The sequence below is a fragment of the Catharus ustulatus genome, chromosome Z (genome assembly GCF_009819885.2).
Source record: "Catharus ustulatus isolate bCatUst1 chromosome Z, bCatUst1.pri.v2, whole genome shotgun sequence".
Classification (NCBI taxonomy): Eukaryota; Metazoa; Chordata; class Aves; order Passeriformes; family Turdidae; genus Catharus; species Catharus ustulatus.
In genome coordinates, this window is record NC_046262.2 from 45,676,681 (window position 1) to 45,699,739 (window position 23,059).

The 23,059-nt window shown below is 42.2% G+C and overlaps 1 protein-coding gene across 2 annotated transcripts in view; it reads left to right on the forward strand.

Annotated features, from left to right (window-relative positions):
- The window catches only part of ABCA1 (ATP binding cassette subfamily A member 1), a 90,777-nt gene that overhangs the window by 28,847 nt on the left and 38,871 nt on the right, over positions 1-23,059 (forward strand). For both annotated transcript variants that reach the window (XM_033085254.1, XM_033085255.1), the window contains exons 6-7: positions 13,489-13,610; positions 17,608-17,799. In XM_033085254.1, coding sequence (XP_032941145.1) covers positions 13,489-13,610; positions 17,608-17,799 — 314 coding nt within the window. The remainder of the gene's footprint in view (positions 1-13,488; positions 13,611-17,607; positions 17,800-23,059) is intronic.

Below are 23,059 nucleotides of genomic sequence, written 5' to 3' on the forward strand. Positions count from 1 at the left end.
CAGGGTGTAAATTAACAGGTATAATTAAAGCCATCTTCTTTGGTTATTGCTAAAAGTTGCAGATATAATCCAGCCTGGCTAGTATTTACTGCATTGCTTTTAGTTTTCAGTGATCCCAAAGGGCATGTTTCTATTTTTTTTTTGAAGCCAGCCCAACTAAACAAAAATGAAGCAATGAAATAGGCAGAGGGAAACAAACATTGTCTAAGAAATTGCATCAGATCTTGGGCTATTATTCTACATGTGCCCTGCCTGTCCCTTGTTTGCTGTATTAGTTGCTTGCTGTATTAGTATTGCTAGTGGTAAAAGATCAGCTGGGTAGCATTCTTTGCTGATGTTGCAGTGCTCTGCTGCACAGAGAGATGTTGAGACCAAAGGAGTTTGCAGCCTGTCTGGTCAGTGCTGTTAATGTTTCTTTCATTTAACAGGTAAAGGATGGTAGAGGGCTTGGGCTGAAGAACAGCCTTTGGAGAGGTTTTCTGATGCTTGTGTATTACTGCATGATTACAGGGTGCTCAGGGAAACAGGATACCATACATTATCTGCTAGGTGACATTAAGGAGGGAGTTAGCCATCACCTGTAGTGTCTTGTTCCAAATAAAGTGAACCCACGCCCTCAAGCTAAGCATTCAGATTGATTTTTGTACCTGCCTTTGCCTGCCTAATTAAACTGGTTTCCTCCCTGACTTCCTTTGGGAAGAATCCTATCAAAAACCAGACAGGCTAGAATGAAGACTGGCAAACCATATGTCCAGGTGGCCTTCACACCTGGGAAGACCTGCTAACACCAGCTGTGGCATTCCTGTTGCTGCACATAAATACACACCTGGATTCTCTGATAGTGTGCTCCACAGTGACATTCAGGTCCTTGCCTTTCCTTTAGGCCAGGGGAAAAGTGTTGCCAAAATGCTGCCCTGTGCTATCAGGAGAGGTCTTGACTTGTTGGGGTAGGTAGGGAGGTTACTTTACCTTTGTGTTTTCAGTACCAGTTACCTTGCACTAGCCCTCAGCAGAAGTCCCTAAGGCATTCTTGGCTGCTGCTGCCTCCCAGCCTGAAGCATCTGTCCAGGAAGGGGAGTATGGTACTGTGTGGGAGCCACTGTGGTTTCCGCTGTGGTCAGATGCAGCCTGTCACAACGAGCAAGTGCAAGAAGCAGCCAATACTGGGTACTTGGGCTGCACACAGATTGTGGTGTGCCATGGTGGTTGGGTAGGAGATTCATGTACACATGGCAGTTTTTCTGCATTTGCCTGATTATTTTTCTTCAAATGTCCATGCTGCTGAACAGACACGGACATGAATGTCCTTGGAGTTTATTTTTTTAAGTAAATGGCAATTGTTTAGGCAAGTGCAGATCTTCTGGAAAAACATTTCTAAAACATTCTTGGAAAGGTGCTTTAAGTTCCTTACTATAGGTGGTGGACAAAGTCTCTCTGTGAATCCAATGGGTCTGTTATTTTTTCTGTCCTCAACTGAAACTGGGAGGCTGACAGTCAAGAGATAGGCAAAGGTAGAAAAAACTTCTTATGGCGGCATCGGTCCCAGGTTTTTTATTGGGCAATTAGGTATATAGCTTTAATTAGTTAGGCGGCATGATATTTGCATAATTCAGAAAATAGCATCCTGTAATTGCAATTTACCTAGACACTTTCAGTAGAGCCTGCTTCTGCTTTCCTTATTATTTGAAATCCAAGGATGTGATTAAACCAATAAAATTATCTTGACAGAGGTCAAGGTACGAAGGTCTGCTGTACTTTAAAATCTGTTTCCAGGAGAATCACGCTTGTTTTGCATGAGACTGTTCATGAACAGTCGTTACTATGTGACTTTGCTTGAGATGGGTAAACACGTATAGCATAATGTGTATTGCTGTAGTCTGATCCTGTAGAACTGGGCTTTAGGGGCTGCTTTTGGTCTAAATTTCCTTTGTACAGAGGCAGTTTTGAAGACAGAAGTTTAGAATTACGCCAGCTTGGATTCTAGGTAGATACGCATGGGTGTGATAGAGCAAGACTGAAATCTCTTTGAATGGGGAATTGAAAAAACATGTGCAGTGTTATGTTAAATCTGGCCTTGCTGTAGTGTCTGAACTATACTAGGTGATAGGAGCTTGAGAAAAGCATTTCTGTGAATCCCATTGCAGAAGACTGTGTGAAACCTGTTAAAAACACAGGGTAAACTGCAAGCTTGTCAGCATAAGGCTGCACTGGCAGCATGGTTACTTTAGAACCGGCTAACTTGATAGTGCCAGTTCATGGTCTGACTGCGTGCTGGGGAGCCAACAGCACCATAACTACAATTAGCAACAGAGCTATTCCAGTAGATGCAATTTCGTAATTTCTTTCCCCTTTATCTTTCTTAACTTGTCTAGATAAAGACACAGTGATAAAATAAGAATTTCTTACTGTGCCAGTAATTAGTATTAGTGTGTGCCGCAGAGGTGGGAAGATCTTTGAAAGTTCTGTGTGTTTTCTTTAGGCTTTAGCCTTGTCTGTCCACACTAACTTTTATTTTAAACCAGCAAAATGAAGTGGAGAGGGTTAAGTGAACACTTAAATCTCTCACACCTTGCTATTATCTCCCTCTTTGTATGTAGCAATGTCGGGACTATGTTGCCAAAGCTCATTCTGTTTTAGCTTCAGTTTGCATTTATTTTTTGTTTTCCACGCTGGCAAATTGTGCATTTGACTTCTAATCTCAGAATGTTAAGAAATTGCCTGGATTGTGGAAGATTGCATTGAGTTTATTTAAGCTAGTCTGAGGTTGGTTGAGACAGCTGGATAGAAACTTTTCACATTGAGCTTAGTGTTAATAGTCCCCTAGGAAATCTGTAACACTGTTATCTGATGAAAAGTTCAGCTTTCTCGGGGGATTTCCGTGGGCCTCTGCTCTCATGAGAGTGGAGATTATGAAATAGCCCCATTTGGACAAAGCCCTGTACACTTCTGCGTTTGATTGGTACTGAGGCCAGAGTGCCTAATTTGGGTCTGACCTCCTATATCTCTCAAGTTAATATTCAGCTTTGGAGCCGTCTGTAGTAATAAAACATTTTATCTTCAGCATGCATTTCAAACACTTATTACCTAATTTTTACAGCATTCCTGTGAACTAAGTAAATAAACAGCTGTTCTCGTTCTCAAACACAGTAGGATGTGGCAGTTTTTGATGCAGTCAGGATGCAATAAAAGCTGATGGCTTTTAAAAAAATGTTAATGGTGAATCAACTTCTTTTTTTACACAGGCAAGAGGACAGAGCACTGCTTACCTGATTCTTTTGAAAATCCGTGGCAGTTCAATTTTTGGGCAGTCTTTCATGGTCTTTAAATATTTTGTGGTCATAAGATAAGTGAGTGTTAGTACCAGGATACTGACTAAAATAAGGCAAAAACTTTCTGCCACCTGTTGCTGAATTTCTTTGCACCTTCATTAAAATGTGACATTCTCCACTTCCACCCCTAGAGATTTTTTGCTGTTGCTGTGTTTTATTGAGCAGTAGTTGTGAATTGTTGGAAATAAGTTTTTAATTCACTTTATGGGTTTTATGCTTATATTTTAATATGCTTTATTTTCAAAATTCTGGTAAAAAATCCATTGCATTAAATGCCACAGCTGCAGAATTTAAAAAATAGGTATATCCTTATGTATTTACTGAGTGTCAATAATTAACAGAGTTTTTTAAACTGCATATTGCTTAGGCCTGTGTATCAGGAGCTCTCAGCTGAAAAAAAAAATAAATTGGTGTAGCTCTGAAAATTTAGTGGAATGTAGCTCATCTATTCGCTGAAGATCTTGCCCTAGCTTTTTTTTTTTTTTATGCTGACCTGGCAGCACTCTGTGTGCTACATGTGGGGGAGATTCATACTGTTCTGTGACACACATCCTCTGTAAACAGCCAGAGTTTCCTTCCCTTTCTAATTTAGCTTTAGCTTTAAGAATGGTGCAATAAAAGACCCTTTAAAATTATTTAAAATAGGACCCTTTCCTGTGAGTTCTGGTGTTTTGTGATGAGGTTTCTTTCCCCTTCTTGAACCTTTTTGTTCTTCTAAACATGTTTTTAGAGGTACTTACTAGCTGAGGTAGTATTTACATGTGCTTTTCTTGACATTGTCAGAAGGCTTATGTAACCACAGACGGTCAGAACTTAATAAGCATAAACTATTTTATCTTTGGAGGTCTTACTCTGTCTACTCTAACAGGTGCAGCTGAAACATAACTGGACCATATCTGAGACTGACTGAGCATAGATACATGCCAGAAGGAGATTTGCTGATGGAGCAAAGACAGCTTACTGCAAAAATAGCAATATCTGAAGTCTGAGTGCCTGTTCTGGATTGTGCCAGCCACCTCCTTAGGAAAGCAGCACTGCTGCCTACCCAACAAAAAGCTATTTCATAACAGTAGGGAGAAAAAAAAAGTTGTTTTGACACTTGAGATGTGATATGGACATGGAAGTCCATTGTCCCAACAACGGTTTTCACCTACCTTTTTTTTTCCTTCTTTTTCATATTATCTCTTCTGCTACCTTAAAGTGCAAGGAATTTTACCAGTGTATCTGTAGAAATAATGCATAAGACGTCTCCAGCAGTATATACTCCATTTTCTTCAGGTACTTGCAGTTCTTTGTGACGCTGGCACACAGAACCAGGTCCCTAAAGCACCAGGAGGCACTTCTCTTTTATATGTGTAGAAGTAATCCAGTCCTCTGCATAAAACAGAGTGGTGCAAATGCTCCAGGGTGTATTTTCAGCCAGCAAGTTATGTCAGTACCAAAGGGAAGGAGTGGCTAATATATTGACAGTCCAATAGAAAACCAGCTGGAAGAATGAGCTCTGAAACTACCAAGACAGGGTTTGTTGGGATCATCCTGATGTCATGAAGTATAGTGTCACACTTAGAATATGAGAGACATGATTTCCAGCCAAAACTTTACATGAATTTGGGCAATCATTATCTACTAAGCATCTGTTTTTCAGTCTTTCCCAAAGATTAAGAAAGTTCTTTGATTATTTTGAAGTGCTGTTGCTCAACTGTCTGATTTGTAGCAGTGAAGGACTTGAATGTTTGCAAAGGTTGCCCTAAACTAGGTGCAGAAAACATATCTTTCTTTAGTGCTGAAGTCTGAGGCTTTTACTCCTTTCCATTGGACTTGAGACTCAAAAGCAAACCCAAACAAGTATCCATAAGGGTAATTTTGCAGTGACCAACTAAATTCTAAATTGAAATACAGGGAGCAATCTTGGGAGGTTGAAATAATTTAGATGTAGGTGAGTTTTCAGTGGAAGTAGACAGAGTTCCTGGTTAAACTAAGTGCAGTATAATGATTGGTTTATTCTTGTTAATCTTCAGCATTTTTTGATTGGTTTTACTCTTTGTTTTGGAAGTGGCTTATGCTGCAGTGTGCTAGATAAGGAGCATTATGACTTGGCACTAAATTCAGAGGTGTCAGGTCTTCTTGAAAGTAGAAAAAGTAAGAGCTACTATGATCTGTTGACTGCAGATTTGGTATCTTGCTAAACTTTAGAATAAGTCAAATGTCAGTCAGGTTCCCTGAAATTGTGACAAGTAAGAGGAACAGATATCTGGCAGCATGAGCCTTCACACCCAAGGGAGGGGTAGCTTTTTCTCATCAGCCTTTCTGTGTAAGGACAGTCAGAGTGCTTTGATCCTGTAAAGTTCTGCCTGGTATTTTGGTTAAAGTTCATCATTACCCATGCCAGTTTCGTGGGAGAAGCTCTTCAAACTGGATAGGTGGTGCTGTGATAATTTTCGAGTAGGAATATACTGCTGGATTCATTCTGCCTGCTTGTTTTGGGGGTTCAAAATTATTCTCATATAAGTGTCTTCTGGTTGCATTTGAACCAGCAGTGTCACACATGCATGCTTACATACCCAGCTTATAAAAACACTTCTGCAGTTAGTAATGGTCATTTGATTAACATTTCCAGCCCTGCTTTTATCCTGTGATTGGAATTTCTACTAACTTTACGGTCACTTGCTCAAGTACAAGGAAATCTGGACAGGGTCCTCCTTGGTCACAGCTTATTCTTTCAACTTTTGCTCAGCTCCATGCATTTTTAATAGCACAGTGCCATTCCTTGCTTGCTATTAGAATTGTGGTATGTGACTGGATGTGACCATGGCATTTAGTTTTCAGTCTCTGTTGTTTGGGGTTTTTAAAATACATTTTACCTTTTGAGTTGGTGTTTTGAAACATCTAAAACCTGCATATTATCCAGAGCATAATATTCCTAGTGCAGTGAAAATCCAGTCTTAACAGCAAATTATTAGTTTCTGCCTCTGTGGAAGAACCCCTCTTGCCCTGAGCTGGCATTCTCCATAGTTTATACTATCCCTGAATGTGTTCAGTCTACCACCCTTGAAAGTATTTTATATTGTCACATCTGTGGTCCATCATCTGTGACTGACAAGCCAGTTCAGAGGCCAAGAAATTTGCAGTTTGTCCTTATTTTGTGAACATCAGCATGAGATTTTTCAACTAGTGCCATGCAGTTTGGAGCTCTACTCAGAATTTGCTTCTTAAAGCAATACAATGACTATTCTTCCTTCTTCCTTTAAGCCTGCTTAATATTTTTTGCACTGTTAGAAGTCTTAATTTCTTTCTCCTTTTTTCATTGGCAAGCTCTATTTCACGGTTGTCTGTGCAGATAACAGAATTTGTCTTGCAACAGGGAAAGTCACGAGAATATCTGTTCTGAGGCATAATGTGGGGCTTGGGGAGGTGGTTGGGTGTGCCCCTTCTTAGGCAGGAGGCTCTGCATGCTGGGTTTGCTGGCAGGGCTATGGTGACCAGCCTGAGGCTTTTGCCTCTGTGCCTTATGTCTTGGCTTTCTTGGCAGAGTCTTTCTCTTGTCTTGCATAAAGAAGCTGCACGGAGGGCTGTATTAGCCTTGTGTTTGCTGCTGGCTTCCCACGCAGGGCAGAGGTGGGATCTCAGCTTAACAGGCTCTGCATGCCTGGAGTCAGTCAGTGTACCCCCAGTGAAGGCTAGCTGAAGACTGGTTTGTGTATGTGCTTTCATACACGCTGAGAGCTGTGCTTTCTGCCAGAATAATTGTGCTGGACTATATTTAAAGCTCTTCTAAGCAGAAACAGTGACTCAGAAAGGAACGGAGGTGGTCCCAATGTCACAGTCTCAAGACGAGAGGGAAGACCTGGGCTGTTGCACACCTTTCCTTTCTCCCAGGAAAAATGCTAGGTGCTGGAGGTGGATGGCAGGCTTCCTCCTCTTTACTCACATCACCATTTGGCATGGCAGATATACGAAGATGATGGGCCCTGGTTAATGGGGTGTTCACTTTGGTATTATCTAGTGTCTGCAGAGGCAGATGTGTGACTGCTTCAGAGCAGAGAGCTGTAGCCTGCTGTAAAAACAGGTCAGGCTGTGGCTGCAAAAGGAACAGCACTTTGTGAGCAAATTAGTCTTGTATTTTCACACTAGTCAATCCTGCACAACAGGCCTGCTGAGCTGTTTGATTTCTTGTAAGCAAATCAGGGTATAGCTGTCCAACTTTTTCAGAGAACAGTTTAGCTCTTGCCAGCATTAATAGGTAAGTACACAGGCAGCTCTGAGCGCTATTCTCACCTCACGGGGGAAAGCTGCTCTAGAGGAAAAGAGTAATTAAAACATAGTAACTGCTTAAAAAAACAAGACCAAAAACCTTAAAAAATATAACTTTATCATGCTTTTTGGATGCATTGTCCAAGGCTAGGAGTATAATGAAGGCAGATGAAAACTTGTTGCCTTGCCCAGCACTGTGAAAAGTTTGCTTTTCCCAGTATCAGTCAGGTCATTGACTCTGTAGGGTATAATAGCATGGTTCACCATTAGGAGATTGCTGTTTCCTCTGGATGGTTATAAAATTAAAGTCATTCAGTCTTTGGTTCTCTGAAATTAATTGAGAGCCCATTTTTATGTGAAGTAGCTTCAGACATATTTTGTCAATAAATCAGTGATATAATTTATTGACACAATGAGTGTGATAAGTGAGTGATGAGTGTGAAAATCAGTCCAGGTGTTCAAGTGCACCTGTCACCGATTCAAGAGGAATACTTCCCGGACAATGAAAAATTAATACAAGCTTCCAGTGTACAAGGTAACTGTCAGCATTTGATTTGATTCTGGTCATCTCACCATGTGAGTTTCTAGCCAGAATCTTTGTAGTGGTCATACGAGCTACCAGTAAATGCAGTCAGCTGCTGGAGCCTTCTGCTCTTGGTCTCAGCTTCAGCATCTCCATGGACTTGTGTTGTCCAAATCTTCTGTTGCTGGAAGTATGATCAGTGAAGAGGCAGTGCCCTGGGTGAAGGAGGCGTGTGTGACCAGAGTGCCTTGTGACCTTGTTCTCCCGCCACACCTGAGCACAGTTTTGCACAGACTTGACAGCCAGCTGTGCAATCAGGCTGGGCTTTCCCTTCCTGTAAAAGTGCTGTTTTACCTGAATGGGGAACTGTGAATCTCAAGTCTTTGAACAAGGACAAGAAAATACCTTGTTTGCTTGCTTGACATTCTTCCTTGCTTTGCTCCTTCTGTTAATTGGTGGAGACAGGTGCTGAGCTGGAAAACCACTTCTCTTTTTTTTGTCTCCTTTGGGCACTGTGGAACCTTGCTGATTCTGAAGCTGAAGTGTCTCATGCCTCATCCTATCTTACTGTTTCATTCTGCTGTGATGCCTTAGCTGCTGTTACAAAAATGATTGCGTTGCCCTATGAGCACTCTCTGTGGTAAGAAATAAGGGTCAGAAGTTTTTTTTATAGGGAGTTAAGGTATGTGAAGCTGGGAAGTAGGTCTGCCTGTCACAGGGTTTTCATTGAGCTTGTTAGCTTTAAAGTGTCTGAAAACCTGGTCTATTGCAGGTTATGGGCACAAATCCTTTGGGCAGAAACCCCATAAATTAATGTGAGACCTGGTGAGCTTTGTACTCTACAGTGGGTTGAGATAAGGTTGAATACCATTTGCATGCCTTTTATTTTTAGAACGCAGTGTATCGGGACATGAAAAACACAGCCACAATTTCCGTGCTTTCTGTTTTCCCACCCTGCTGTTTAATTTTAAAAGACACTGCATCATTAAGTTTTTGGAGGAAGGTGTGAGATCTCTATGCTCCTCAGTGAAGGAAGAAAGAAAGGGAGAGAAGCTTGACAAGTCTTGTCCTGTAACCTGCCCCTAGAAGCTTTTCTTTTTTCACTTGTATGTGGATCTTCCCAGTACCGTTGGAAATTGTCACTGCTTACTATGGGACATGTATCATATGTATCATACCTGTAGTAAGATCAGCAAATTAATAGTGATTCCCAACCATGGCTTCCCTTGCACTTTGACACCCCCCCCCCACCCTTCCCCCTTAGAACTTATGAAAGTAACTGGGGATGTAATGAGGAAACTAAAACCTGTGGCTTTTGGACCACAGATGCTTCCTTTGCTGCAAAATAAGTGTTCAGTTCTGGTCTGAATGGAACAGAGACCACCAATAGCACTGATTAGCCATTATTTTATAATGCATATTTTTATTTTGATGATAATTTTAATTAGTAAATAAAGCAAGCATAGAGGCTGTTTTTCTTCACTAATTCATGTGATTTGTCTTGATCTTTGAATTCATTTGGGGCTTGGGGTTGTTCTTTTTCTTTGGCATGAAGATTTCATTCTTAAGCAAAGACTGACTGGGCAAACACAGTGCCCAGGCATGAGGGTTCCGGAAAGGTTAGGTTGTCAGTAAAATGTACAACTTAGGATGTAATACAGTGTTGCTCTGCAACAGGAAAATCTGAGAGTTTCTGGTTTTGATGCCCAGGATGTAGCCCCCAAGGTTTGTTTGAACTGTCTGGAAAAGGACAGCTGTGCCTTTTGTGAAAACAATGTCCATGAAATGCTGCCATGTGTGATTGTCTGATCCTGACTGGTGACTTCAGAGAGAAAGGGACGTTTTATGGTTAAGGCACAAGAACTCCAGGTCTGGGAGTTCTCAGTTGTGCTGGAAGCTTCATGACCATATGAAGGAATTTTTCTCCCTATCGCACATGGATATGGATGTCCCTTCTGCTTGTTTTGTGTGGATGGGAATGGTCATCTGTTGCATTGACATACTCTGCCCAAACTGGAGCTAATTACAACTGGAGGCGTTTCAGCCCTGCCAGACCTGTTGGGATTATTTTCATGGTTTACAAGCAGTAGTGTCTGTTCTCTGCTGTTGCTCCCTTGATGTCAGGACTGAAACTGCAAAAGTAGTCTGCCATGGGGAAAAGCTGTCTCAGTATTATTTCTGCTGACTATTCCACCACTGAATCAGCAAGATGGTTCACATCAGATTTGACAGTCTGAGTGTGTTTGCTCAGTCTGACCTCAAGTTTATCTCCCCATTTGTACCTAGGGCTTGGCTTGCTTGCTGGGGCCTATGTTTTCAGCTGGGGTGAGGGCTGCAGCTCCCTCGGTTTTCTGTCGAAGATGAAGGGGAGGGGCAAGGAGAGGCTGCATGTCCATGTCAACATATGTGGAGAGTCTGGTCTCCAGTGTGCTGCCTGGCATTGTTCTGTGCCCACCAGCTTGCACAGGCTGACTGTAACGATGCTCTTGGCCACTCTCAAGCGGGAGGGGAGACACACAAGTTATATCACGTTTGAGCTGACATTTTGTCTCGTGTATTTGATTACTTGATAGTGTGTCTAAAATTTTGTGGCAGCAAAATATTGCAGTAGTAGGCCTGTGGTGGTAAAATGCGTTTGACTCAAAGTGTTCGCATTATTAAGTAACTTGGTATTAGCCTTCAGAAGACTTGCCTGTTTCTTTTGCTTTCTATTTTTGGAGGGGTTTTTCTAAGTAATGCTCTTTCATTTCCTTAGGCCCTCGTGGGCATGCAGTCATCTTGGATGTGAATGGCTGTTTTCAAAAGGAAACCTCTGTTAACTTTTTAAGGTATCCAGAGAAAGAATTCAGATGTATTGCAGTGTTTGGTGCTTTCTGTGTTTTCATGTGCAAACTGTTATGCATGCCTCTGTGAAGGAGAGGCATTGCCTAAGACACTGGCCCACAAATCCTGGAAGTAGGACCAGATGGGGTGTGGGAGAAAATGCATGGTACAAAAGGCTGGTTTTGTGCTTAGGGCAGCCTGGACCATGGTGTTGGGATTCAGTTCCTTGGTCTTGCAGAGCTTTCATGTGTGGTCTTGGGTAGTGCTCAGGGCTTCATGATCAGCTGTCTGGGAACCAAACACTGCCACACAGTTCTGGTAACCTTGTTCTATTTCCTTCATTATTTACTCCAAATGATGATGAAAACTTGTTCAGATATTCGTAGGAATTCCTTGGAAGGCAGCATTGATTTTCAGTAAATTCTAGTGCTAAGCAAGTCTGGCAATGCTTGGCACGACAAAAAAGGCAGGGGATGAATACTCTGCTAATGCTGGGCTGTTTAATTACAGCTGTGGAAGATGGTGGCTCTTTGTTACTCCCCTTCATGATTACAGGCAGGTCAGCAGGAATCTCATTGTAGTTCAGGTTGCATTCCTGTAATTGCTTGTAGAGTATCTCCCTGACCAAGAAAATCATGCCTCCATATGGCAAAAAAACTCCAAGCCAAACTCCGATAAAATAGACTAGTCAAACCAAAATGCAACACATCTCTGAGGAAAAAGTGGAAGAATTATTTCTTTGCTACCTTTTCTTTCTTCTGAGGCATGTGGCCCTTTAAGTGAAACTTGAAAGATATCTTAAGTAGGGGCAGATTCAACGAAAAAGCTTGCAAACATCTGGTCTCTGCGTGCCAGTGTGCCTTCAGTCAGCCACCCCTTTGTCCATCTGACTTTCTGAACAGTTGATGATCTCACCAAAAAATAAACAAGCTGCAGAAGTGTTTAGGGAGTTTGGCACATGTAGGACGTATCCAAGGAATCAGGGTGGGGGAAGTTTTTTCCTCTGCTCGCAGTGAAGCATGGTCCTTTAGCCTCTGCTGGAAAGAAAAGGACGGTTTTGTGTTATTGCCGGAGCCAGATCTTTTCCCAGCCTTTCCCCGGGCAGGGAGAGGGCTGATGGCGGGTTCTGTTAGCGGGGTTCGAGCGTGTTTAAAACCAGCACATCAATGAGTGCTCCTGCTGCGTGGCAGAGAGGAGGGCGAGGGAGAGACTCTCGCCCCAGAGTAACCTCCGCGTTGCCTCAGCTGAGGCGGGTGATTTACTTCTTGGTGTGGAACAAAAAGGCAGCGGGGAATTTGTAACTGGATATGTGGATGAGGGAGCAATGACCGTCAGTAACCCCGTGTGCTCGGTGCGCGTGGTTCCTCCCCGTGCCGGCTCCTCCGCCCGCAGCGCTGCGAGCCGCAAGTGCCACCCCGAGTCCAGACCCGGCTTCTTCCCCGAGTGTCACCTGCCCGAGACAGGCCAAACCCACCCCCTGCAAAACCATCAGAAAAAAAACACCAAAAAAAAAAAAAAAAGAAAAATCAAACAAAAAAAAAATTAAACAAAAAACAACACCCCCCCCACAAAAACCCAAACGAACAAAAAAATCCCCACCAAACCCAAAACCGACCAAAAAACCAAAACTAAACACTACTTCCACCTCCCCCCAAAAAGGGGGGGATGGAGGGGCAAAAAAGCCTAACCAAACCACAAAACCAAACCAACAACTAAAAACCAAAACAAACAAAAAAAAAGACCACCCCCAAAAAAACCCAAAAAACAAAACAACAACAAACCCGCCCAGAAAAACCCAAAAACCAAACCCACACACAAAACCTAAGAAAACAACACGAAACAGTGTCAGCTGTGGGAGTCAGCTTCTGAATATCCAGTTTTGTCGACTTTAATAGTGTGCTTGGATTACAATTTCCAGATGATTCCCCTCTTCTGTGGTGTAGGTACAAATTTGTTTTGAAGTCAAGAACTGAAACACTAATGGCTTGAGAAGGTGAAGCACATGGAAAAGAAAATGTATTTTTTAATTCCAAGTAGCTAAGATTAGTATGCAATTTTGTATGTACCTCTGTGTCTGCATGTGTCAGAATTTGGAATTAATGGTAGAGTACATCAGCTGTTAATAATTGACTAAAGGCTAGTAAATCCCTCAGTGGTCAAATGTACCAGCTCAGTCCAATGTTCAGTAACAACACAGGGATTAAGTGCTAATGCTGTAGCAGGTTTCATATCCGGGGAGCAACTTGGTGTGCCTTGCTTCTGTGTATCTATGAGCAAATTGACCTGAACTAATTATGTTAATGGGAGTTGGTTTTGAGAGTTGATTGCTTTGTCTGTTGTTGGTTCGGGGGATTTTTGAGACCAAGACATCACAGATTGACATTTCTGAAGCCTGCCAAGTTTCATAGCACTTTACCAGCAGCTACTCTTCCTTTTGTGCTATGGTTTGTGTAATTCCCTCTCCCCCATTTGTCAGCTTGGCTTTTCCTGTTCAGTGCTCTCACATGAGCTTCCTTTAGGCTTTGCTGTGACCAGAATTTTGCTTGTTTTGTCATTTTCCAGACTTGAAACTTCGGGATTTCCTGATTGACAATGAGACATTCTCTGACTTCCTCCATCATAATGTGTCCATGCCATCATCTGCAGTAGAGGAGCTACTGGATGCAAGGGTCAACCTCCAGCAGGTGAAGAGTACTTTCAACTCCTAACATAATGCTTGTCTGTTGTTTGTTTAGCTGTAGTGCCAAGATCCATAGTGCTGGACTCCTTTGTGCTAGGTGCTGTTGAAACACAGAGGAGAATGTATTCCCCGCTTCTCTCGTCCCTCTTGCCCTCAGTTTACTGTCTTATTTGATTTTATGTTGTAAAAGGATATTGGGAGCCCTGAGCAAATGTTTTGACCTGCATAAGAAACTAATACCCTCAGGCTAAACTGTATTTCTTCCTTCCTTTTTTTTTATTTTTCTTTTTTTATGAAAGAAAAACAATAATTAAGCTGCTAGTGCTGTTCTGACTGTGTTCAGTCACTCAGCTTGGACTGGAGCAGGGTTTCTAGGTCTTGCTCTGCCTTACCTTTCTGCGTAGCAGAAGGAGCTCCACTTTTAGGTTTGTGGCCAAGGCATCAGGAAGGACACATTATAAATGACGAAGTACAAGAACCCTGCTATTCTGAGTGCTCCATGATTGCAGGCATAGCTGCTGGTGGTAGTGGGCTAGAGCCCCATCTTGCAATAGCTGTCTGCCACTGTCAAGCTTGTAACATGTTTTTTGCTAGGCTTGATGAATTAGTCCAGCAGCATCCTTTCTGAAGCAGAAGTCAGAACAGACTTCAAAGGAAGACCCAGGGTTCTCTTGAAAGAATGCAAAAGATGGTATGCAAAAGGAGGAGGAAATCTGTTTTGATCCTCAGCTCCATATCAGATATTTTCATTGAAGTAGTATGGATTAATTGTCCTTTTAGTCTTTTCTTTTCTTGTAGTTACAGATGCTGTTCCTCTTTGCACACATTGTCTTGTTCTTCAGTGAATGCTTTCAATTCTTTCTGTTTTAGTGTGGTTTGATAAGATAGTCTACAAATTAAGGATACGTTCTACTAAAAAATGTAAAGCAGAGAAAAAATTATTACCCATTTTAGGCTGCAAGTTTTGTTTTACTTGAAACTAATTAGATTAAGACACAATCATGCTACAGATGATTCTGGGAGAGTAGCTGGAAGACTGCAGCAACAGTATATTCTCGTCATTCTCCCTAAGTTAGTGGAGAGGTAGAAAGATTTTCAAACAAGCAAAAAGCCTCACCATACATTTTGTGACTGCCATACTGTACCTGTAGCTGGAAATGGGAGGAAAAAAGCTTAGCTTTTATCTGCATAATGTGTCTGAAAGGTGGTGAAATGCTGTCACCTAGTTCTTCCTTGAATGCTTCAAGCTGTGCTCTTGTGTGATTCTTGAGCTGATCCTACTAAAGCAGTGGGAATGATGCTGCCAAGTCATACCAGCATTCTGGGTTCAGGAGTGGCAAGAAGGGCTAATCTGACGATGAGGACATTAAGCTGTGGAGCAGAGCAGTGGCCCATCAAATTTTCTTTGAGCACTTTTCTAATACAGATGGTAAGTAGTGATGCAGACCTCTCCCTTCCTGCAGAATGACTTTATCTCTGACTCACAAAGTGGATGTCTTTGATTTTGCTGGAGATCTGGTTTGGAGATCCGACCACACTGCTGAGCTGACTAGTGACTTCAGTATTAATCGCCGGTATTTGTTAGGTCTCTGCATGAGTGGGTCACAGCTTCATTCAGAAGTCATACAGTAAAAGTATGCCAGTCTTTCACAGCAAATACAGCCTTCTTCTGCAGTCTTTTGGTGTCCTGTTGTTCAGTGAGGCCAGAAGTCATGATATGCAATCAAGTAAGGAACTGAAATCACCAAGGAGATGGGACTGTTCATTAGTGTCACAAATGTCAGCACTCCAGCAGGGTTGTGCATCCAGCATACTGAAATAAGTGCAAACAAGTAAAAGCAACCAAAGCCTTGTCTTGATGGGCATGTTGCTTTCTGGGGCTGAGTGGCTCAGCCTTGTGTTTTTCCAGTCTTGGCAGGTGTGCTCAGAAGGGTGTGGGATTTGGAAGTGCCTGGTCAGCAGTGGGCAGGCAGCTATGTAATCAAGTCTGGTATGCTGCTATTGTCCAGGTGTGGCCAGATGGCTGTCATGTGGCTTGGAGGCAGGAATAGGTCCTGTCCCTCTGAAAAGTTGAAGGCACAATGAGATCTTGGGCCAGTGCTGCTGCAGCACGATGCATTGAGTAGCAGGAGTAAAGAGTAATGGTCAGTGGATATTCTGCTTGGAACAAATCTGTTTCATGAAGCAGGAAAAGACCCAAGAAGAGAATTATGTGACATGGTAGGGTAGAACAATTACCTATGACTACTTTCAGGCATGAGCCTGGCACTTTGACAGTCCTTAGGAGACTAGACCTGTCATTTAGGATGTATTTTTGCCTGCTGAAGATACCATGGATTCAGATGACTGCAAGTGGTTAGAGAACTTGCTGACTTGGTGAGACTGAGTGTTACATCTTGGGTGGATAGGTAAAGTGTCTTATTCTAAGGTTTCAAGTTATGGACCTCACTGCTTGAACAAGGCAGCTTCTCTCCAAAAGAGAATCAAAATCTGGGTGAAAAAGTTGGACATTTTCAGGATGGTGGAAGGTTGGTCACCTTCACTTTTTTGTGAGTGATCTCTGAAGCACTGGGAGACATTGGTTTTTCTGTATGTCCACCCAGGGAAGCTTGGTCTGGGAGTGTTATTTCAGTGACCCACAGATACCTCCTTTTCAGCATGGGTATAACACTGGTAGTAGTATCTCTGCTGGCAAAACAAAAGCACTCCGCATTTTCAAAAGGCAAGTCATTTAGACATGAGAACATGATGTGAGAGCTATGTGACATTGAAAGATCCTATTTTTGGCATATGGATACAGACCAAAGTTAAAGGTTTGCATAAGTATTGCATTAAAAATCTCTTCTCTCTCCTGTCAGTTCCATTTACTTGTTTCCTGAATGTAACATACTTTGCCCCCCAGATTGTGCATACCCCTTTGGTTTTGACGGACAAAAAATTTCAGACTTACCAGCCTGGTTCAGAAGCTGCTAACTCTTCTGGAATGTGGATCAATCCTCTTAAGTTGTTGTTTTATTTTGGGTAATGCACACTGGGTCTTATGTAAGACAGAAAGAAGAAATTAAGTCTATGGCTGTTGTTACCTGTGCATTTACAGTAAAATGGTTCCATCTGTCTAGCCTGAAGTCAAACAAAAGTTTCTTTCCAATAGTAGACTCTGGATTTTTCCTTGTTTATCACCTTTAAGAAGTATGCAGCTTTTTGACATGGACTTTGTTGCTCAGCAAATATGAAGTTGATAACTGACCTTATTAAAATTTGTTTATCAGGCCTGAAACAATCTGGTGATAATTCAGAGGGATTTTATCAATTTTGTTAATAAGATGATTGCATGTGGATTAGGAAACATTATTGACAAGGAAACCATTACCTGGAGAAAAATATGCCTGTGAAGGAAGACTCTAGGGTCTTATCTTATTTGTTGCTGCCAGTAAGATAACTTCTTTTGCTGATACATTATCTGCTCAAAAACACTGAAAAATGTTTGTCTCGGCAGTTAGTGAGTAGATACTTCAGACTTAAGGGAGATGATTCTGAATCATTATTGCATAGAAAATGTGGATGGCAGATACGTCTAAGTAGTTTGGGACATAGGTCTTTTGCCCTTCACATAGATTTGCCAGACTTGTGTCTGGTCACAAGCCTTGTTTTTCTCTGTGGCTCAGTTCCCAGAAGACGGAATGTTGGGCAATGCATGTACCCTTGGTTGGAGGAAACAGCTACTGGGGAGGACAGGATCACTGCTGCTTTGTACATATTTGCAGGGAAGTGAAGAGAGACCTGCCTCTCCCAGGACTTCTCTCCCATGTTCTCAGCAGGGAAGGGTTTTTTCTTGGAACTGAGTTGCATATGAATTAGGGCTGCTCAACCTGTAGAGAAGAATGCCCCCTCACCTCTATCTGGAAATGTTATGAGTGGTTTGCTTTGTCTGAGCAATAAACAATGTTTTTGTTGAAGTCCTAGATGAAGGCAGACTAACGTGCTTTTTCCCATTTTCACAGGTCATTGTATCTGGTTATCGAATGCGACTGCGAGATCTCTGCAATGGCTCGACATCACCTGAATTTCTTACCATCCAAAATCAGACGGCATCCATGGACTCTGAAGCCTTCATTTGCAACTTGTCAAAGGAAAAGCTCCATGCAACCGAGCAAGCTTTCCGTGCTAACCTGAATCCTCTGAAGCCTCTTCAGGTGAGTTTGCTGGCTGCACCAGTGAGAATCTGTTGTTAACAAAGTGACATTTTCAAGTCTTTAAGTCTAGGAGCTCATCCCTGCATTTCCAGAGCTGATTAGAAGCGGTTCGAAAGAAGAAAGATGGTCTGTCTTTGTCACAGGAGCATGAGCAACATTTCTTCTTCCTGTTATTCTTACCCTTCCTGTTCAGTCTGCTACTTGCAGAGCATAGAAGTGTGTGTGGTCTGCAGTTCAGTTTGTCAAGAGCAAAGTCTTTATACTGCACAATAACAGTCTCTTGGTTGTCCCTGTGTTTTAGTCAAACTTGATCTTGGCTGGAATGAGCCCAGATATAAGCCTGGCTTGTGCTGAGAGCTAAAACCACCCTCTGCCCTTAGCATGGGGCCACCGAGTACAGAAGTTTCTAGCCACTGACAGGGCACAACCCTTAAGCAGGTTTAAATCATATGAAGTCAAGTCAAGTTTTAAAGTCCTGTTTCAAAAATTAACTGAAGGAATGGGTATTGGAGGTTGAATTCATTGAACATTTACAGGGTGTCTGGAGACTAGAGCAGACTTGGATCTAGGAAAATCCATTGATGTTTTGCTACAGATCTGCAATATCTGTTAAAATATGGATGTCTGAGGAACTTGGTGGTGGAAATTACTTTAGAATGAAGAAAAGACCACAGAACCAACTCTGTTACCCACTAAAACAAATATTCTATTTTCTGCTGTGTGAGTTTTCAGATTGGATGAGCCTTTCAATACTCAAAGTCATGTACCACTTCCTTGGCTTTGTCCCCAGTCAAAGAGGGTCATTATCAAGTATTGGAATCATATTACTGTCCTGCACACTATGTAGCAGTCAGTGACTTTATCTCTCCACAGCTCATCTTCTGTTTTCCACATGTCCTCAATCTGTACTTTGTCTTTCCTGCTAGAAGAGCAAGACAGTCCATAAGCATTAAGAGATGGAGTAACAGCACTAAAATTGTAACATAGATGGGCTGTTTGGAGAGGAATGGCTGTAATTTGATTCTTGTCTTCAGTTGTGTGTGTGTGTGTGTGTGTGTGTGTGTGTGCACATACATACAGTAATTTCACGATTATAAGCTGCATGTGATTATAGGCCACACGTCCGGGTGTTGGCAACTGTCTTGGGGTACAATACAGAGTGTGATAAAAGGCATCTATTCTATCACCATCTGTTGAGGGTGGGGGCAGTGATCCTTATCTCAACGGCAGATATTCTGCTAATGGGCCATCCATTGAAACCAGGCGGGGCATTGTTCTTTATCTTTTCACAACCCATCCTTCCTCCAGCCAGTCATTTTCTGCTAATGGCCCACTGAGTCCCACTGAGGGACTGATAAAATTACTGCATCCCATTGGAAGTTGCTCCAGCCAGAGGGAAGAGCCAACATTTCTTAATAAGATAAAAACTGAGGGTTTGGGATGCTAAGGTAACCCCTTTCTCCACTGGACTCCAGAGGGAAACCGGATTTCTCCACATCAGCACTGGAGCTCCGGAGGGAAACTGCACCTCCTACAGGAGCACTGCTCCAACTGAATCACATCTGTCATTGCAGGAGGATGCAGCCACCATGGAATGGGACTGCTACCAACACTCTGCCTGACGGGGTGTCAGTGTACTGTGACTTTGTCAGGGTTTGGAGTTTGTTTCTTTGTAGTACTGTATTTCTATTTTAATTTCCCTAGAAAAGAACTGCTATTCCTAATTCCCATATCTTTGCCTGAAAGCCCCTTGATTTCAAAATTATAATAATTTGGAGGGAGGGGGTTTACATTCTCCATTTCAAAGAGAAGCTCCTGCCTTTCTCAGCAGACACCTGTCCTCCAAACTAAAACAGCAACTTTTTGTTCTTTGTCCATATATAAGCTGCACCTGATTATAAGCCGTACTTCCGGGTTTGGATCAAAATTTTAGTCAAAATGGTGCAGCTTAGTGAAATTACTGTACATATTTTACTTCAACCCATTCAAGGATGCTAGAATTTTGGAGTATGAGGGGGTTGAAAATAGCCAGCTGTTGTACCACTCAGAATTGGTTTTCTGGGCCCTGTAGAGACTCAGTCTTGCTTTTCTTTTTATGGAAGCTTCTGCAGCTTAGCTGGCAGAAGGAGGTACTGAGTGTCTGTGTTCTTAGGTCTGTATTGTTTGTTGGTGAAAGGAAACACTCATAAGCCACTCTGTGCCTCTTGGCAGCAGCAGTATAGATTTAAAACATTATGTACAGTTTTGGTGGGCTTCTGGGAAGCTGGCTTATGATCTTGTCTTCAAGGGGAAAAAAACTGGAGTCCAGAAGCCAGCAGTTCTAAACCTGGTGTGCACTGTTGTCTGGTAAAGGTCCACAATTTTCCTCAGAAATGTGTCACTGTGTACCCTGTAGTCAAGCTGCTGTAATGCATCAGTGAATGAGACAAAAAACTTACTGGCTTCAGTGTGGTCAGGCAAAATGGATAAATTACCTGTAGGATCACAACCAACACATTTGAAACTTAATGTCTTTAGAGGCTAAAAAGTGCCTTGAACTGCAGTAACATCTTTGAACAAAGAGAGAACTTTCTGCTCATGAACAAAGGAGGCTTTTGACACAGCTTACTGACAGCATTGTGTGTCAAATCTTGGGCATGCACACTGAAGATAGCATGCTCTGTATCTACTACAAAGTCTGTAAACCAATGCCAACAATTTGTCAAGAGTTTTTTTTTTTTTTTTTTTTTGCTTATTCCCTTTGATGTACTTCACAGCAAGCCATTTTCAGTTAGCAAAGTAAGGGCCAAGTCAAATGCAGGTGCAACAGCAATTTGGAGACAGTTTTTTTTAGCTTCTGTAATTGGACATAGGTTTCACTGATTGCACTAGTTTGTGATTTACGGAGAGGCAGCATCCTAGTAGAAGAAGGTTAATACAAGGGCTTGCAACTGCTGTGAATTCAACACCAAGGGCTTGAATTGTAAACTGGAAATCTGTGCTTCTCTGATATCTGGGCAGTGAAGTGGATATGGTTTGTTGAATATCTTAATACATGTGACTTAGCCCGACATCCACCTGCTTGTTTTTCTCCCTCTGCATTCCTGTTTGTTATTCCTTTTGCAAGATGATGCAGTATATTTCATCATGGAATTGATCCGGATTAAAAGTGATTGACCTCATTGTATGTTTACACAAATATTTATGCGAAAATATGAAGGGGAGGGTGCAAGATCGAGAGCCCTGTGATCAGGGAATGAGTGTGTGGGCTGAGACCCTGATGATAACACTGTTGGCTTAAAGTGTGTGTGCATTTGCAGCCTCAGTGAAACTCTTCAGTGTTCTAAGTAGCTCTCAAAAATGCAGTAATTACTAGCAAGTTATAGACAAATCAAGGTTTAAAAAAATTAAAGTTCATGCATGATGAAATGCATGAGCTCTAAATATCACAGCACTATTAAGCTCTTCTAAAAAGAAAGGCAAGGAATAAACACTTTACATACCTGCTCCTCAGTTCTATCCAGAACACCTTGAGTGTTGCCCAAAAGGCAGTGGTACAGTTAAGAACTTCTTATTAAAATGTCATGCTAGGATTATAGCTCTGTCACTGATCTTCTGTATTACTTCAATTTAGCCTATGCTATAGGATGAGAAAACAGAGCCAAGCGCATGGAGGTGTGGTAGGGAGGTCAAAGCCTGTGTCCTTACTCTTTTTCATGTGAGAACCTACTTGAGGCAGGCTGTTTAGATCAAAACCCAGCAGAAAATCTGGGTGTGATCATGGGGCATCAAGGCCGAGGATAAACTTCCCTTCTTCTCCGAGTGTTCACTCCACTAGATGAAAGAAGTATTTCAAAAAGTCAAATTACATATTCCGTGACCTATGTCTTAATCAGCCTCCATTCTCTGAAGACTTTTGATCAACATTATTATGGGACACAGGACATGCTGTACAAGCTCCCTGTGGACACATCATCTGTTCTTGAGGCTTGCCTTGCACTGGCTGATGAGACTGAGGCAGGAGAAGCTGGTTTGAGAACAGCAGTGAAGCAGCGCATCTGACTGCATGCGTGCGAATTTCCTTCCTGGCTTTCTTCCTGTGTTAGGCCAAGAGCTGTCCCATGGAGGAACTACACATTTTGGGAAAGCCTAACAAGAGCAATGGCAATAAGTTCCCAGCCATTACAACACAGTCCAGAGGGACATTTCTGACTGTCTTATAGAAGTACCTGTTCGTATATCCCTCTGCAAATCTCCCCAGTTTTGAATGTGGTTTGGTGCAGGAAGGTTTAATGATAATTCAGATTGCTCCAGTGGGATTTCTTCTCTTAGACAACACTGCCTAATAAGGGCTTTGCCATACTCACTTCCAGTGGGATGGATCTGTAATAAGCCATGAATATTCTGTGGCTTGTTTACTACAGTGGTCCTTGAAAGACTGTGGGTGAGCACATGAAAATCCAATTGTTTTTTCTCCCTCTGTAATATGGGTGGTATTTTGTCAAATGGGTAGCATGAACTAAGCATTAGATAATAAATGCCTTGCAATTGAAAAGTGGCTTTTAGAAAAGGTCTTCTAGTGTAAATATATGCTGCAACTGAACTCGTAGCTTTTCTTGGTCTTTTGAGAACATTTTCAGTCAAGCACAATGATATCATCCTTTTAAGCAGCAGTGGTTTGAGACTTCCACTCTGAGGAAACAAAAGCAGAAGCCTAAAGCATGTGATTTTTTCTGCAGAGGCCAGTGGAAAGTTTCTGGCCAGTGGAAAGTGGAAAAAATCAGTATAAACTTGTAATAACTATTTCAAAGCAAACGTGGCAGTCATCTTTATTAAGGAGAAACAGCCAGCTATATGATGCAGACTGAATTTTGGCTGAATGTTTTGACTTCCCAACACTTTAAACCAGTGCATTCTCATGTATGCTGAAAAATCAGATTTGTCCATTGCCTGGAAGTCTCGTGTGAATTTATTCAAGGCTTGTCTGTCAACTCCATCCATCTCAAGTATTTGTCACTAGAGTAAATCTTGTAACATGCACATAAAAGCACTCAGAGACCCCCAGTGCACACAGTACCTCAAGAGTGCTATGGTGTTGGCTGCCCCAAAAGACAAATTTAGTGACTTGCTAGCCACTACCACAGTAATTGTAGAGGGGAGTTGTGTTCAAAACCTGCTAGAGCTTTGTCTTTCCACAGTGTGCCTGGAACAGACAGGTGATGTGTTTGCAGCACATTGCCAGTAAATGAGTCAATGCCTTCCCCAGCCCCTAGATGTAGTG